Source organism: Ptychodera flava, chromosome 5 (assembly GCF_041260155.1).
Source record: "Ptychodera flava strain L36383 chromosome 5, AS_Pfla_20210202, whole genome shotgun sequence".
Classification (NCBI taxonomy): domain Eukaryota; kingdom Metazoa; phylum Hemichordata; class Enteropneusta; family Ptychoderidae; genus Ptychodera; species Ptychodera flava.
This window is the reverse complement of record NC_091932.1, coordinates 40771934-40788780: the sequence shown is the minus strand read 5'-3', so window position 1 is coordinate 40788780 and position 16847 is coordinate 40771934. Positions and strand designations below refer to the sequence as shown.

The window sequence follows — 16847 nt, the reverse complement described above, 5'->3', positions numbered from 1 at the left end:
GTCCCAGATTTATCAGGGATGTACGCACAGGAAGAATAAACATGTATTGCGCAGTTCTGCTCGCAGATGTTCGACACTACCTGTTATCAGCAGTTTGTAGGGCTTTGGTTTTCAATTTACTGGCATTCATACATTTTTAGATTTTTTTGAGATAAAAGTAATGAAATGCGACAAACTGGTTCTAGGTTTTGTTTAATTATCACAAGCATTAGCTTAAGCTTAGAACCATTGGATGACATTAAAATGTTGGGAACCAAAATATTTTCAGGCCCCCTTTTATAGGCAGAGGAAAACTTTCAAGTCCCTTTCCCTTTACTACCTCCAGAATTTTCGAATCCCCCGCCCCCACATGAAAGCAAATGGAAGGAAGGGTATACGGGACCCACAGCTTGGCATTCAGTGACATCATAACGATGCGGCGGTATAACGATACAGAGAAAGCGATCGAAAGAGCGCCACCAACGGCAGGGTCAGCACTTTATGACGCGCTCCCATTGGTGGATTGGTTTTAAAATTTAAAGTGGTAAATTTGACTGGTGTTCTCCATCCTCTTTGTTGCGGGAATCAGGGTTTGTTACCAAGACACTTAAGTTTGCAGACTGAAGTGACGAAATAACCAAGGTAAGTCAATTCCGCCGGCAGTACGATATTTACGTTTGATCCCATCCTCCAGGCCTACAAGCGATCCCCGATAGGTGTGCAGTCAATGAGCCATGTTGACAACGTCAGCGTTACTATCCATCATTCCATGTACGGATCACGACAAATCCACAGGTCCGTGGAGTTGCCGTGGAGTATACATAGAGAGAGATGGGAAGGTTTGACACGATTTTGCCCTCCGGAATCCTGTAGACAATAAAAATCCACGTATATCAACGCATGCAGTCAAAAAACTACCTTCCTCCGACAGATAAATACCTTTGACGTTTAATGTCCAACCCTGAGACGTGTTAATCGTTATTTAGTCTCTCCTTTGGCCCAAAATTCCTGGTTACGTACATCCTCAGGGTGTTACGTACGTCAGCCATTTTGAACGGGACAAATTACCCATGGTTCAGCTCGCATAAGTGATGAACTCGTGACCTTTGCATGATCAAAACAGACGTAACAATGGTAAACTTTCCCATGACTTGAGTTTGTGCAAAACGCAAGGCTGGACGTTGTGTGCACCAATCAAGTAGCCTGTTTGATAGTAGATTTAAATTTAGCGGTTGCGGGTCACGGGTTCATGTGGAATGCAAATGAACCCGCACTGCACTATGGGGAAAAAAGTAGTTATCTAAATGGCTGCCGTACGTAACAGCCTGATGTACGGGGTTACCAGAGAGTTTTGGGCCGATATTGAGACTAAATGCTGGTTTGCCCTCTTGAAACTTGAGCGTTAAAGGCAAGAGGTATTTCGATATCGGTGTAGACCTTTTATTTGACTGTAAACCCCGTATTTTATTGGATTTTCATTCCGGAGGGCAAAATCGTGTCAAACCTTCCCATCTCTCTCTATGCATGTACACCGGCAACTCCGGACACCTGTGGACAAATCGGACTACGGTATAGATCCGGGTATACTTGCTCTACTCCTTACAATTTGATCGCGTTGTTGTGTTTCAATGTAGAACACAACACACTCAACGGAGAAGAAGGACAAGGACTAAAGATCGCGACACTCAGTATTGTACACTGTACATGTACCACAGCCTGATGCATGGAGTACCAGTGAAACCCTACATGTAATACATATAATTTATGTACAGTACAGTGTAGTACACTCCAGTACAATGGTCTTGCTTTGAGTCACTCCAGTGATGGGGTCCCTTTGCTGGTTGTGTTGGGGGAGAAAGACTCTCTCGCTATAACCATGGAGGTAGAAGGATCCTTCTACCTCCATGCTATAACACAACCCAACACAACCAGCAAAGGGAGTGGTAGGGCTACGGATCCGCAGCAAGGGAACCAAAGGCAAAGGGACGTACAATGTACGCACAGTTATGTGTTGCTGCAGTACAGTAGCTTGAGTTTTTGCCCAGGTATTTGGGTCGGACAGCAAAACCAGACCTAAATACCAAGGCAAAACATCAAGCTACTGTACAGCAGCTAAGTATTAAGTTATGTGAACCTCAATCCCGGCCCAGTGCCTGCACTTCAGGTCAGCATCGGCCATAGTCAACTTTTAACTTCCCACTACCTCCATATTCAACTGCCTTGACATTTCCCACTAGTACTACTAGTTTGTACAGAGTCCACAGTGTACTTTTCACGTCAGTCAAGATATATTCCTCCATACCAATTTCACAATAACATATTGGTACACGGTCAAGGGTCTGTCACCATGAAGGCTCTATGCTGTCACCAAGGTGCTAGAAAAGGCCTCCTTGCTGTTACTGACCATTGAGATAGAAGCGTGAATTATTGTCGTTATTTGTCTAAAACCTCTGTACAGCTTTGGAATAATTCCATTCAAAACTTAAATTTTTAGTAGAATATCATACCAAAACTGCAGAAAGGTTCCAGACAATTTTGTCTGATCATGAGATTTACCTCATCCTCAAGAAATTTGACTGGCAGAAATCTTGATTGTGGTGCACATGCATACAACACCTGTAATAGTTACATACCTGTATGCTATCCTGTATAATTGGGTCACCACTGCCTCTATCCACTACTCTACAATGAGCTCAGGATATATAACGATGTAATTAAATGTCCAAGACAATGCAATTATAAAAATTTTAATTTTTCTTCACAAGATATGAACTGATTTCACCTTCCGGCCTCTGCTCAGAAAATTCCAAAGTCAATGTCATACAACTGACTGGACTTGACCCAAGTGTGTTGGCTGATTAATATACCAACTAGTTGGCCAGGCTAACAACTAACATAGTTCAAAGCATAGACCCTGGATAACTTCATGATCTATGCTTAGAATAACAAAGTTACTGTGAAAACTGTAGTGTTTGGTTTCATAGTTGTATCAATAAGATTTTGGGGTTATTTTTAACTGTACCATGATTTCATTATGCGGCAGTCAATGTCAACCCCAACTAAAGCTCTTGAGAATTTTTCATGGACAATTAAACACCATTAAGGTGGTATGTGCCTTGAGAGTGAGATTTGAACTTTTGCTCAAACTTTCCTCAGTGAATCTTTCAACATCCTCTTTCAAAATCAAGAACAAAACTCAGTGGTCACTGTGCAAAGTTTGTTAGTAGAGAAACAAAGTACCCAAGATTTACAGATATTTGAAATTCACAATGGTGGCCATCCCTGCGATTTTCGAAAAACTAAGATGGTGAAAATTTTTCTCTCACCAAGCCCCCACAAGTGGTAGATCAGAAGAGAATTGTAAAAGTTTAAAGGTCCAAATATCTGTCCCCCTAGGCCCATTCTACAAAGGCAGGCTTGAAACATGCTATTTGTGCAATATTGCACAGCAGAGAGAAAACACTAAAAGTTATGAAAACCAAGCTGTTTCTTGATGTTGTTGCATACATTGATTTGTGAATGTTCTCTGATATTTCTGGCTTTTTCATTTACAGACCAAATGAAGTCATTGGGATCTGCAGTGTATTACATTCCAAATGTAGAGGACTGCGACATTATTAAAACTGTGTGCAGAGTACTCCAACTTGACAATAACAAGACTAATAGTGATGGTGAGGCTTTTTGATGGTATTCATAACTGTTGTTGTACTTTAGAATGAATCCTATGGTGAATTGAAAGACCCTTGAGATCAACCTATTAACTGTTTTCCTGCCAGACAGTATCACTTCCCCATCTGCCAAGTCAGTAAAAAGTGGTATTGAGCCAAAACCGTATGTATTTTCACCCACTTGGCTTGGTGTGTTATCGCAGCTTCAGCCCATAGAAATGTTTACGGTATCTATGATTTCAAGGGCCTTCAAATGTTCAATTTCTTATTGAAATGCATCATACGGGACATGTTGTGGTGACATATGAACCTGGCAGGATTTAATTGCTATTCTGCTAGGCAAGCAACAAAAATACCTGTAGTACATACATGTATGGATACAAAAGACTCAATGGATGATGCTAGAAAGACTTGGTTACTGATACTGGAACATTTAAATCTTAAAAAACTTTGACTGGAATTAAATGCCAAGCATATGTACAAATGCAGTCAGTATTTGATGATCACCAAAGCAGAGGTCCAAAAGTCCTGTCAGTTGTCCTACTTTTTGTTTTTAAGTCCAGCATACATTGTTTATCATTGTCACAGGCCTGGTGTAGACTTGCCCAAAGTTTCTTGACTTTTTTGGTAGCAGTTACGGGCTGGGCCTTCACATTCATGTACCTCATGATCTACGCAACAGCCTGAGAGTGTATATTGCTTCAATTTGCTTTCAATTTAATCTGTTTTGATACATGTATTTACATTCCCACAGACTTTGGGCCAGTCCAGCCTGGTGTTCAGTGTGCGTGCAGTATGCACAGTGTAGTGTATACACTTATCTCTTGGATCAGAGGAAAGAAATTAAAATTAAATTCACTGATCTTAGTAGGCAAACAGTTTTTGGTTGTCTGTACACAGGTACACTACATGTAACTAACCCAGACTACGGGATTTGTCCATCCATGACCAATTTTATATTCTCTCAATTTTACATTCTTTCTATTTTTTCAATTCTTTCAATTTTATATTCTCTCTCTCTATCCCTTTAGATGTGATTATCCTCAATTCCAGTTCTTCAGTGATTTCTGACAGTTGCCATGGTTTCAAGGTCTTCTGTTCTCTTTCCTACATCATTGAATTGTATCGACGATGGAAGCTGGGCAATAATGAGAGAGAGACAGTACTCAGTTATGAAGATTATCTCATCACAATACAGCTTACATTGGCAGAATTTTACAAACAAGTAAGATGTTCCCTTACAATAGTTGTTCTTCTTAATGGAACAATAAGTTTAAACCTGTTCACCCCATTCTCTGTAAACTGGTCCACAATCACCATTGATAACAACTAAAGATTTTGATTTTGTTTTCATTATTTTTTTTTATGTCAACCACAGTTTCTTGTTCTACTTCCCAAAGCATATTGATATACACAGTATTCAGCTTGTCAACTCAGCCTGTACATGTGTAGACTGCATTGTTATTATTGACTAGTGAATTCTAATCTCGACTAGAATTCAAATATAGGCATAACAGTGCTTTTTATGATGTATACATGTAAATGCTGTGTTAGCAAGCTAAATTCTAAATGCTTTGGGGAGTAGAACAAGAACTTGTCACTGACACCCAGGACAAAATTGGTGAAAAATTCATCAAATGTTACAGCTACAGGTCAATTAAAACACAATAATACAAAAAAATGTGTTTCTGCATCAGTTTATTTTATGATACCTACATTTGTGGGATGTGAAGCAAGCATGCAACTCTTTTGCCTAAATACAGTTATTCACATACCGGTGCTACCGGTATGTGGAGAAGAGTAATGACAAACTAACCACCTTAGATGTTTGTCTTTTACCAGGAATGTGGAGATTTTGATGTGGAAACAAGTGAAGTCTTACAAACAGCCAAGTTTGTGATGCGCAAGAAACAAGGACAGACGCCGCCCTTTGACATGGATTGTGATGCTGAGAAGATGAACCAAATTTTCACAAATTACAACGAGTTTCTGAAAAAGTGTAACAGTGTTGATTTTGGAGATGTATACCAGCGTATCAAGATCTACCTTGAAAATGCTGATGATGAGTCAACAAGTTTTGAAGAAAATTGTAGATTTGTAATAATCGGAGACCAAATCAAGGAGTATGAGGTAAGTGTTTATGTGATTGTGAATTACTTGAAAATCAATTTCTCAAATATTTTTAATGAATAGTAATTAATGTATGATATTGTACAGGAGTTGGCAAGGCATACACTTTGTACCTACTCAGTCAGTTGCTGTCTTTCAAATTTTAATTTAGGGCATAGAACAAAAAACTATAGCTGACCTTACAATAAAAAACATCGAAAAATTTATCAACAGTAACGGACACTGGACCTTCGATGGAAAACATTTCTGAAAGTAATGGAAGTGATTACCCTATCTGAAGGGTTTGGTAAATCTTCTTGTTACCATGGTGAATTTCATTACTCTAGCCATGACATTGCCAAATTTAAGTTGAAAAGAAGGAACTGTAATTTTTGATATTTCAAAAACAAACATTCATTTTCAGACTGTTGATTGGCATTGAATAGACGACATATCAAAATCAAACTTGTAAGAGATGTGTAATTATACTACGAGTTCATCAAAAATGTCAAATGAGCACAACTTCAGGGGAGATTTGACCTGGCAGTTGTGAAACGTAATCTCATGGAGGATTTTGACTGATTTTTGCCGCATATTGTAGGATTAAATTTGAGTATTTCTCATTGTTTTTGCAGCAAAATCTTCTGAAATTACTGTTTTCAAATCAGAAGCTGTCTGTAGTGACTTTTGAATCACCCCTTGATATGAGTCTTGACAAAGATACTGACGTGGAATTTTCAACTGAAGAGCAGCTCTGGAGTGCAATACATCAAAGGGAACACTGCGACCTTTCACCTCAACAAGAAACAACAAATATATCAATTACTGAGGTAAGGTAGAGGACTTAGATTGAAAATGTGTGCTGTTACAAAATTGAAAGGTCAATTCTCTATGGAGGTGGTAAAGTTACTTGAGTATTGCTCATAAAATGATAATTAATTCTGTCCTAATTATCAATGCATAGGCAACACAAATTAAAACTTACATGATCAATACTAGTATCGTACATTGCATAATTTATCAGTGTCAGGAAAGCATATGACTAAAACTTTACGATGGGGACTGTAGTGTATGCTTTTGTTGAGGCACTACATGGTAGATGTTTTGGAGGGGTTTTCAACTCATTTGAACAGTGTTCCAATTGTTTACACATTGTGACAGAAATGTTTGAGTTAGAACCATTCTCCAATCTTCCCTCAAATTTAAATAGCTTAAACCACACATATTGCAACCTTTCATCAAATTGTCTTGCATGGCAATACTGATGTGGAAAAGCATGAGCAACTCAGCCTTCTAGTTGCATACCTTTGTTCAGCAGGTCAAAGGTCAATGACAGTGTGATTTGATCAGTCATGTGATTGATGTTATCCACATATAAATCTGATGTTCATGGTTCTCTTACAGCTGCATATTAGAAGAGTGGTATTTGCATATTTGGGGCTAGTGATCAATTCCCGGAATGAAATCGCATTGGCAAGGTGTTTGAACACACCGGACAGGGAATTGAATCATCAAGCATTCACAGCGTTGAAAAGAATGGCCAGGGAAAAAAATATGCCAGTGTGTCAGGTAAGATTTAGAGGAGGAATGAATCAACAAACTAACATTTGACTGGACGTTTGAAATAAAATGCTTATCCAAAAAGATGATGTTTGCTATGGAGATATTCATTGCTGTTGATTGGTGTGTTGCCATAGATACTGGGTTTATGTCATCTATATTTTGTATTCTAGGGGTTCACAAGGAAAAATGCAATTCAAATTGTAGCATTAATCTGTAGCAATCATATGACAGTAATCAGCTACCATTACACTTAAATTTCAAAAAAAACATATGTTTGTGCCCAATAACAAGCATTCAGGAAACAGATTAGGTCGGTCAGGAACTTTTATTTTTTATTTTAAAATGATGCGACCCATCAAAAAAGCAGCAAATTTGGCAAATCATGCGTGATTTTTGAACATGCCAAGAAAGTTGGATTTGAGGATTTTAAGTTGGGTAGATAAAGCTAGCTACCAGAAACACATATTTCATTGAGGTTCCATGTATGGGTTTAAATCTTTTCCTTTTTGATTCCATTGAAATGAACTTCAAATCTTTCTTTTTAACACAGACAGCAGTGTCCTTTGTCATGAGAGTACGTCTTGGCGGACACAGTTATAAACCAAATGAAGATAACCCCCTAGCACCGTACATCAAAGGACTCGGTGAATTTGTTGATGTGATTCAAAAACTGCAGACCATCATTGAAGAGGATCCCAATGCCAGGTAAGCTGTGATATGGTCTGAACAACATCGACTGTTACTTACATTGATTTCTAAAACTGTAAATTGGTAATTTACAATGCGTAATCTCATGAATAAACATGAAGTGTCTTATGGTATTTACAAATCTTCCTGTTATAAGAATGTTAAAGTTCCATAAGCTGTATCTTTTGGCTATTTTTTCAGAACTTTTGTTTTGTGGTGTCCCTACACTTTCTGCATTGAATCCCTACTCTGTAATTTAATGCCAAGTATTTTGCATATTAACACAACCGATATGAGTGTAATCTGCACGGTTATTGGGGAAAATTGTATTCAAGTCTGGACTAGAATTTCATTTGTAAACAATAAACAATGATCACTACACACAATATACAAGCTGTGTTGACAAAAAGAATACTCGAAATTTCAGTATGGCAAACAGATTAGGTCAGAAACAGTAGTTGATATACAGAAGCAGAATACTGAAAAACTTGCCACAAGTTACAGCTTACATGTATGTCCCTTTAAAGTTCATGCAAATAATAAGTCAAACAGAGCTTCAGTCTTGAATTTTACACATGTTAGAGTGATATCATGTTGATGATACACATCAGGACAGGAATTCTTTTCAAAATGAAACAATTTTATTTTCCACTTTTCAATATTTTGTACATCAAAAATTGCCATTCTTCTGTACATCAGATGACTGACATTTCATGTTACACTGTCAAGCTACATTAACATTTTGATAGGTTTCTGTGAATACAAAACATTTCACTGATATTTGTCATGAAGTGCTGTGAAGAAATTCTTTGAAAATCTCACTTTCATGACCTGTACATGTATTTTTCTCAACAGGTCTGCAATGAGGAGAATACTGAAAGTAATTAAAGCTGTGTTGTATAAATCCAATGATCAGAAGTTGAGAAAATCAAGTGTAGATGCTGTCATGGAAAAGTTACATCCAGAGGTTGATGAGCTATTTACCGGTACAAACACTGGACCATCTATCAGTACAAGTAACAGTCCTGCTCTTGTAAGTATAACCTGTGGAAAGCTGTTTAGATGAAATTCTAATTTTTACAAAGATTTATATCTGATGAATGTTACTTGTCAAACAATTGAAGGGAGAATAGCTGTTACTTTTTATAATACTTCCATTATTTTGTAGTAGAAAATAAATACATTTGATTTCCTTCTTCTTGTTTCTCCTAAAATACCAGTATGTAAAGTAGAATGTGCCTAGGGGACAGATATTCTGACTCAAAAACGTTTACGTTTTGTTTTTGGTCTTCCCCTTGTGGGTGCTCATTTTGAAGCTTTTGGTGTAAGTAAAGTTTTCACTATCATAGTTTATTGCGAAAATGAAAAAAATAACAGGGACAGTGGCCATTTTGCATTTCTAATATTGGTATTAATGTTAGGTAATTTATTTCCTTATTACCGACCTTTACACGTTAACTCCAAATTTTTTATTCTCCCTTTGAAATGGTTTATAGTTTCTTTAAGGAAAAATTGAGCAAAAGTTTGGATTTCAAGCGCCATGAAATGGAAAGACAGACTTTTGCTCAAACTTTTCCTAATGAGACTATTAACCATTCCAAAGGAAGAATAAATAGTTAAAACCTGGCTTGTACTTTGTCATCGTCTTCCAAAGCCAAAAAAACACTTCAATCCTCGTGCTGCTAGCCTTTAGTAGCAACCATTTTTGTTGCAGGGTGCTGAATATACTCGTTGTATTAGGCTGTCTGAACTTTTGTTACTGCAGTAATATAGAAACAATCTTCCACTTGAACATGCACTATACCTGTTTTCGTAAATAAAAACTTCGAAAGTGTTGCTCAAATCTGGTTCTAAAATGTCAAAATTTTGCATTTAATAGATCAAAACATTTTTATAATATTTTTAGCTGCAGTTTAATCCTTTAAGGCCTGAATTTCTGGCTACTTACCAGAGCTACCGCTAAATATACATGTAGGGGTTTAGGCCTGAAAGGGTTAATATAAAATGGCTCTCAGCACAAAAGAGTTCTTGAGGTAAATTCTCTCAAAGTGTGACAAACTGGAATTATTTCTGACGTTTTGTAGTCTGTTGCCAATGGAGGAAGCATTGCTGGACGTGTGACTGTGAAGACACTGAGATCACTGCTGGATAGAGAATCTTGTCAAAGGATCAGTTGCAGTTCTGTGGACATTTTGACTGATTCTTATTCCAGTCAAAAGACGCCACTCAAGTTTCCATCCCTGCTGTCACAATTCAGGTAAATGTCATTGAATGTAACTGGTTAACATTTAATCATATGTATTCCATGATATTCCAGAATCCTGTAAAATTAAAAAAAAATTTACAATTTTTTCTACTAGGGTAACCTAACTTTAAAAATTATGTTCAAAATTTAATAATAAATGGCCAAAATTTACCAAAAAATGATGAAGTTGAGCTCTCCTAATTCTGATTGTAATGCACAAGCCAAAGCGTGAACTTCAAAAAAACGATGCTGCAGTCTGGTTATTTCATAGTCTGCACTGCTTTGATGTACCAAGGGGAATGTGGGTAAAATGGTGCATACCTTGTAACCATGCATACCTTGTAACCTGGATAAATAAGATGACTTGGAAACATACCGTAGCTGTTACATTTGCCAGCTACAGAACAATTTTAAAAAATTGTGCTTGTATAAGTAAGCAACTATTGATAATATATCCAGTCACCTTTCTGAACTACATAGTAATGCTGGATACATGTACGCCTGGGGAAACGTGAATGAAATGGCTACCAATTCAGGCATATCAGTGAGCTGACTGCCTATGTATACCAGAACCATTGAATAATTATAGAATATGGTTATATTTTTCTTGCCTTACAAGCTACTTTATGTTCAATTTTGTAGATCACCTGACGTAACCATTAGTGATGAACCAGAAAATAAATCTTTGAAAGAGAGAATTATAGAAAATGTAAGTGCAAAGAAGGTAAGAACAAGTAAAACTATGTTGAGTTACCTGTCACAACAAATACATTTTGTTCGCATTTTTGTTTTGAAATGTTGAACTTTGAAAGATGAAGAGGTGGTAAAAGTGAAACCCTTATCACTGATGTCAAAACTTTTCCAACCATGGATGGGTTTTACCAGTTTGACATGGTCACTGATAATGCCTATAAAAATTAGCTAATTCCATGTTTTAAAATTAAATATTGATAATTTTAAATGTATACTGACTGCCTTTGTTTTCTGTGTTACTGCTACAATTGTCTTGCCACATTGTCTTATGCTTTTGGACTTGTGTTCAAACTCCCAAACACAATTTGCAAGAGGGCCACTGCTAGTGACCAAAGTTTGTTTTCAAACTTTTATAAAATTCACTAGGCTGCCAAAGTTATCTTCAAAGACAACACTTCAACTTTTTTATCAATTTTGCGTGATGAATGCATAATGGCAAGGTCAAATATTGACCTCTGGTATTCGAATATTGTGTAAATCTATTGCAAATACAAACATTGCCCCACTGACACAAATCCCATGAATAAAAACAGAATTACCAGGTTCTTTGATGTATACTATAAACTGAATTCTATAAACCTGGTTCACACAGACAATAGCACCGGACAGAGGATGAAATGTAGTGTCCCTTCAGACACAATCACGAAGAAAATATACACTGACCTAACTTGAGCTTTGTGTGACCTCTGACCTTTCAAAGTTCAAAATTGTGGGTTTGGATAACAGCACAATATTTGTACTGTTCATGCTTTTTGTATGAATTTTACACAGAAGGGCTACTGCCACTGACTATTTTAACCACTGGGGACAACTTCAGCATATCTTTACCGAATGTACGGACTGATATTGCAAACCTTGGTGGTGGAGAAATATTCAGTACATGGTGTTTTTAACGATATTGTTGACATGATGTGCTCCTCTCAGTTTTACAAGCACTGTGAATCAGACAAAATGGTCTCATTTGAAGGGTGAAACTTGTTCAGATGGGAAAATCATGTTATTCCCACTGTATGGGATGACAAGGACTGGATTGAAAACTTCTGGTAAATGTAAACTTGATGATCAAGTATGTGTCCACACAGGGAATCTGGGCCAACTTGGATTTTGTGTTATAGACTCCCTCCTGATCCGGACAAAGTTTGTCCTATGCTAGATCAGAACACCAAGCGTTTAGATTGCTGACACCAACGTAAATGTTAGGTCGGAGGAGTGGCGACATGGAGTAATAGATGGTAGAATAGAACAATATATTCATACAGTGTTTGTAATTGTTGTAAATGATGATGTAGAAGTATTTATGCAACCTGGAAATTTCATCTTCTGACACAAAGGTTTTTTTTACTCTTTTGCAGAAGTCTGAGAAGAGCTGTAAATTTGTGAGTTATAAATCGTGCATGTCATGGGCAGATGAAGAACTGCTAAAAGAGAAGAGAGATTTCAAGGTTTATCAAGAAAGTTTTTCACCTGTCAGTCATAACATCACCCCATCTGTCAATCACAGCATGACAGCTGTCAATCAAACTAATACTGACAGGGCTGAGAAGAGAAAAGAATTGAAAAAGAGAATATTGGAAGAAATCGGTGATGATGAAATCTCAGACTGTGATGAAAAAGATGATGTACAGAAAAATGAGAATAAGGCAAAGAGAAAGAAAAAAGATGACAGCAAAGATAAAAAAGTTAAAAAAGCAAAAGAAAATAAAACAAAAACAGCAGTGCCAAAACAAGCTGCTTGTCGCACAAAAAAGCAAGTTTTATCATTACAGAAAGGACAGAAACAACTGACAGATTTTTTCAGAATGTAGAATTTGTTACTAGTCAGGGACAGCATTGCATTCTGGGTATTTTTCATTTTGTATGTGCATTGATTTTCTTACTGGTGCTAAAATGAATACTATCATTGTATTTCGTTCATTTTATTTTTAAAATTTAAATGTGCATCTTCTGTTGTATTTTGTGTTATGTTTGACAGTAATGGTTCTCCATATCATAACTATTTATGTGTAAACCTTCTTTTAAATTATTAAACGCAATTTTTGTCAAAATTTGTGTATTTTAAATTTTAACATGCAACCCTGATGAATTTGTAAAAGTTTTGTAGATTTGACCAGGACTGTAATGATGTTTTACAATTCTCAAAGTTTCTGCCTGAGATAAGGTAATGATGGTTTTTTACCTTCTCGTGTCTATTTATAGACAGAGAAGGTATTAGAGTTGAAAACCAGTATGCTGGTGTCAAGTACTTCCGTCTGTCAAGACTTCCGTCTGTCAAGATCCGTTGACGTCATGCCATTGTGATGGGTCATATCATAAACTGGTGGGGGTGTTCATGGCTCAGGTTGAGGTGTGGGAGAACGATTTTGAGCTATGACAAATATCAAAAGGGACTTAGCGGCATAGCCACAGTGTTAAGCCTTTCTCCAAGGTTTCTTAGTTGACTACAATCTATTACAGACTACTGAGCTGACGTTAGGGGTACTCACTTTGTGTTTGCTCACTCTGTGAGCGCTAGTGTTTGGTACTGAGTTGCGTGGATATCCCCTCATGGCCTCACGTGATCTTGGCCTGTTGCATAAACTGCAGAGATGATCATATGCCTCCGAGTCTGAAAACTATCATCGTGTAAGCCTGTTGGCATTTTCCTTGCATTTTTTCTCATTTAATTTTGCAAAATATCGGCGAGTACCTCAATATTTCAAGATAACCCTTTCTTCCCAATCGTTTCCTGGAGTTTCAGAGTCATATGAACGAAAATGAGTGAAAGTTTTAGACAGGAAAATCGGACGTCGGCCATGTTCAATGTTTACAGTACAATCAGAAGTTTACGTGGAGGAATTAACCAACAAACACTATTCATGATGCCCGCCCTCTAGAGGCAGACCCTCCTATATGAAGTCCACATTTGATGCTTGTAGAAAGCTTGACCACACAATGGAGCATTTAAACTTTTAGAAAATGACAAACTGAATAAGAAGGTATTCAGAAAATGTCAAATACTGCGGAAAAATGTGCAAATATTCAATATAAACAGGTTAACTGACTGGTCAGCATAAAAAAACAATGAAAATGTTTATGATCAAAAGGTTTTGAGATGCGCACATTTTAACAAATACAGAAATTATTAACATTATAAATATAAGACCAAACTATTTTTTCAGGGATGGGACAGGTTGGAAATGAGGGGTGAGAGACAAAGGCACTCCTATTGCTGCATGTGGATGCAGCCACACCATTTCATTTACAGCATACTTATTCACTGTGTTGTGTTCAAGTTCCATATTGTACTGACTGTCATACAAGGATAACATGAGCAAATCAAATCAAATTAGAAAAGGATCAATGCTGTTGTGTGGATTTTGCTGAACATGGCTGATTTTAATATTTCGCCTATATATTTGGTATCCAGCAAAGGCATATTTTGATGTAAAGTCAAAATTAACACTACATTGCTGACAATATATTTTACCGTTTCTGCATGAACTTTTCTTTTTAAATTATAGTATATTAGTACTTCAAACAGTTAACAGTTATCGTGATGTCAACCCATAATTTTACATCACAAAGACTGTAATTCTGCCAATTTTTTTTGTTTTTCAGTCATTTTATAAATTTTGCACTGCACAAGATGATTGAACAAATTGCAATGTTTGAATTTGTAAACTCAAAGAATAAAAATCCTTTGGTCACAGATTAAATTATTTTTTAAAAAGAAATTTACTCTTAAACACTTTTAGCACATATTCTTTACACGGTCATGTATTTCAAGGAAAATATGCCTATTAAAAACAGTAATTTCTTCACTTTCAATTTTTTTTCAATACTATGACAATTATCAGCCATGAGGTTATACAAACACAAGACCAGATAAGCGTTTTTCATCATTTTCACAGGACTCTTTGGAAAATCCATTAAAAACAGTTAAAAGTGACTTAAAATGATCACTTGGTATACATTTAATTTACAGATGCCAGGTTGTGTATTTCACATGCACTCAGGTCAGTAAGGAAGTGCGTCATTACTATTTTGGACTGTGAATTCTTATTTCTGAATTATTTAACTTTTTCCCACATTAAACTATCTTTAGGCAGTTTATACTGTAGCTTAGAATTTTTTTGATTGATGTATTTAATCATCTTTTGGGTTCTTTGGGTCCATATCCCACCTCATGCCCCTACATCATCAACTATTTACCAACAACTCCATGCCAACAACCAATTACCTGACCTGGCCACACATTAGAGAAGGTACAGCGTCATTGACGGTATTTTTTTATTTTGAAATCTTGTACATATTGTAAAAAGTACCAATACTGTATTGTAACCATGTAAACATTGATAAAATAAATAAAGCCATTCAAAATATTGGAATTTTTGTTAATAAACTTTTCTTAAAAAATGGCAAACATCTTAGGCAACTCTTTTTTATGGGGGTTGTACTGTGTCTCAAAGAGGCTCACAGAGGCCACAGGAATAATTTTTATTTCATACCTGTAATTGTTTCATTTTATACCTTTAATTATCATTTTGTATCTGTAATTTTCATTTCATGCTTAAAGTTTTATTTTCGTACCTGTATTTTTATTTCATTCCCGTAATTTTTATTTCATACCTGTAATTTTGTAAGTTTTGTGACCTTTGAACCTACAAGTACAGATCGCTGTCAGCCTTTGCCAAAGGGCTATTTTTTCGCCCCAAATTTGTCATTCTTGAATCCAACGTGCACTACTCAACTGCCCTCAGAATCAACAGTATTTTATTCACTTCACGTCAAAAACTGTTGATTTTGGCAATTTGCTACACAAATGGGTGATGGCTGCCACAGGTCCTATGTGGGTTTTTTCAGCAAATTTCAGATTTCTGGCATGAAATGAATCGATTCTGAGTGTGTTTGAGTAGCACATTAGATATACTTGTTGGTTTCAAGAATGATAAATTTGGGGTGAAAAGTAGACTTTTGACCCAGGCTGACAGCGATCTATACTTGTAGGTTTAAAGGTCACAAAAATTTAAAAAATTACAGGTATGAAATAAAAATTACAGGTATAAAATAAAAATTACAGGTATGAAATAAAAATTACTCCTGTGGCCTAGTTTAGCAAACGCAGTGTTGTAGTATGGGAAAGGCAGAATTATTTATTTCATCATGGAGTTACTACAGATAATACTGGCAGAATCATAGTGAGAAAATCAATTCTCACCCATTGAGTGCGAGAAAAAAATGAAATTTCGCAGCATGCACAAAGCGAGAAAGTACCATTTCTTGCTGTTTTCTTGCAATATTTTCTTTAAGTATAACTTCTTATTTCATACTCTGAAACTAATTGACGCGAAACAGAAAGAAAAGGGCTGTATTAATTTTAATGACAAGCTGACCATTTAACTTTTAATATATTTCAAAGAAATATATTCTAAAGCAGCCAAGAAAGACAAAAAATTCAAAATGGAAACATCATAGGACGCCACGTTACTGGATATATTATCTCGGCGTTCACTTCAATTTTGAGATCCTGTCAGTGGTATTTTTGTGAGAATTTACTTTTTTTACGTCATGTATTTTCCAATAACAGATCAGCAAAAAATACAAAAGGAAAACTCAACTTGCATGGGCAATCATGATCGAAAGCTGCAAGACCGAACTTATAGGATAGCCAATTTTTCAAGGTTTTTGCGGTAAGACGAAAATGTTGAATCCGAAAAATGTGTTTGTTGTTTTTATTATTCGAAAAATTTGATGTCAGTAACGTTTTGTCATACCAAACAACAACAAAAAGATGCAACAAATAGAAGACGGAAAAGATACATCAGATAGTGTCCCCAAGTCATGAAATTGAATCGCTTTACTGA

The 16847-nt window shown here is 36.3% G+C and overlaps 2 protein-coding genes across 6 annotated transcripts in view; one reads left to right on the top strand and one right to left on the bottom strand.

Annotated features, from left to right (window-relative positions):
* Positions 1-16847, bottom strand: part of LOC139133949 (interleukin 17-like protein) — a 68138-nt gene that overhangs the window by 46995 nt on the left and 4296 nt on the right. The window contains exon 2 of one of the 3 annotated variants that reach the window (XR_011552682.1): positions 4645-4785. The exons of 1 other annotated variant lie outside the window; for it this stretch is intronic. The gene's annotated coding sequence lies outside the window, so the exon portion shown is untranslated. Of the gene's footprint in view, positions 1-4644; positions 4786-10188; positions 10328-16847 lie in introns of those variants that run through there. One more of the 3 variants, XR_011552683.1, reaches the window with a different exon arrangement.
* LOC139133948 (PCNA-interacting partner-like) lies at positions 471-15371 on the top strand. Of its 3 annotated transcripts, none has more exons than XM_070700770.1 (11): positions 471-621; positions 3534-3650; positions 4679-4872; positions 5490-5777; positions 6392-6586; positions 7161-7325; positions 7870-8024; positions 8862-9039; positions 10091-10263; positions 10894-10960; positions 12357-15371. In XM_070700770.1, exons 2-11 carry the CDS (start codon positions 3539-3541, stop codon positions 12807-12809), a joined length of 1980 nt encoding a protein of 659 aa, XP_070556871.1. In that variant the 5' UTR covers positions 471-621; positions 3534-3538; the 3' UTR covers positions 12810-15371. The 3 variants fall into 3 exon arrangements, with proteins under 3 accessions (XP_070556871.1, XP_070556869.1, XP_070556870.1); XM_070700768.1 differs by having other exon boundaries at positions 10894-10975; XM_070700769.1 differs by lacking the exon at positions 471-621 and adding an exon at positions 853-1727 and having other exon boundaries at positions 10894-10975.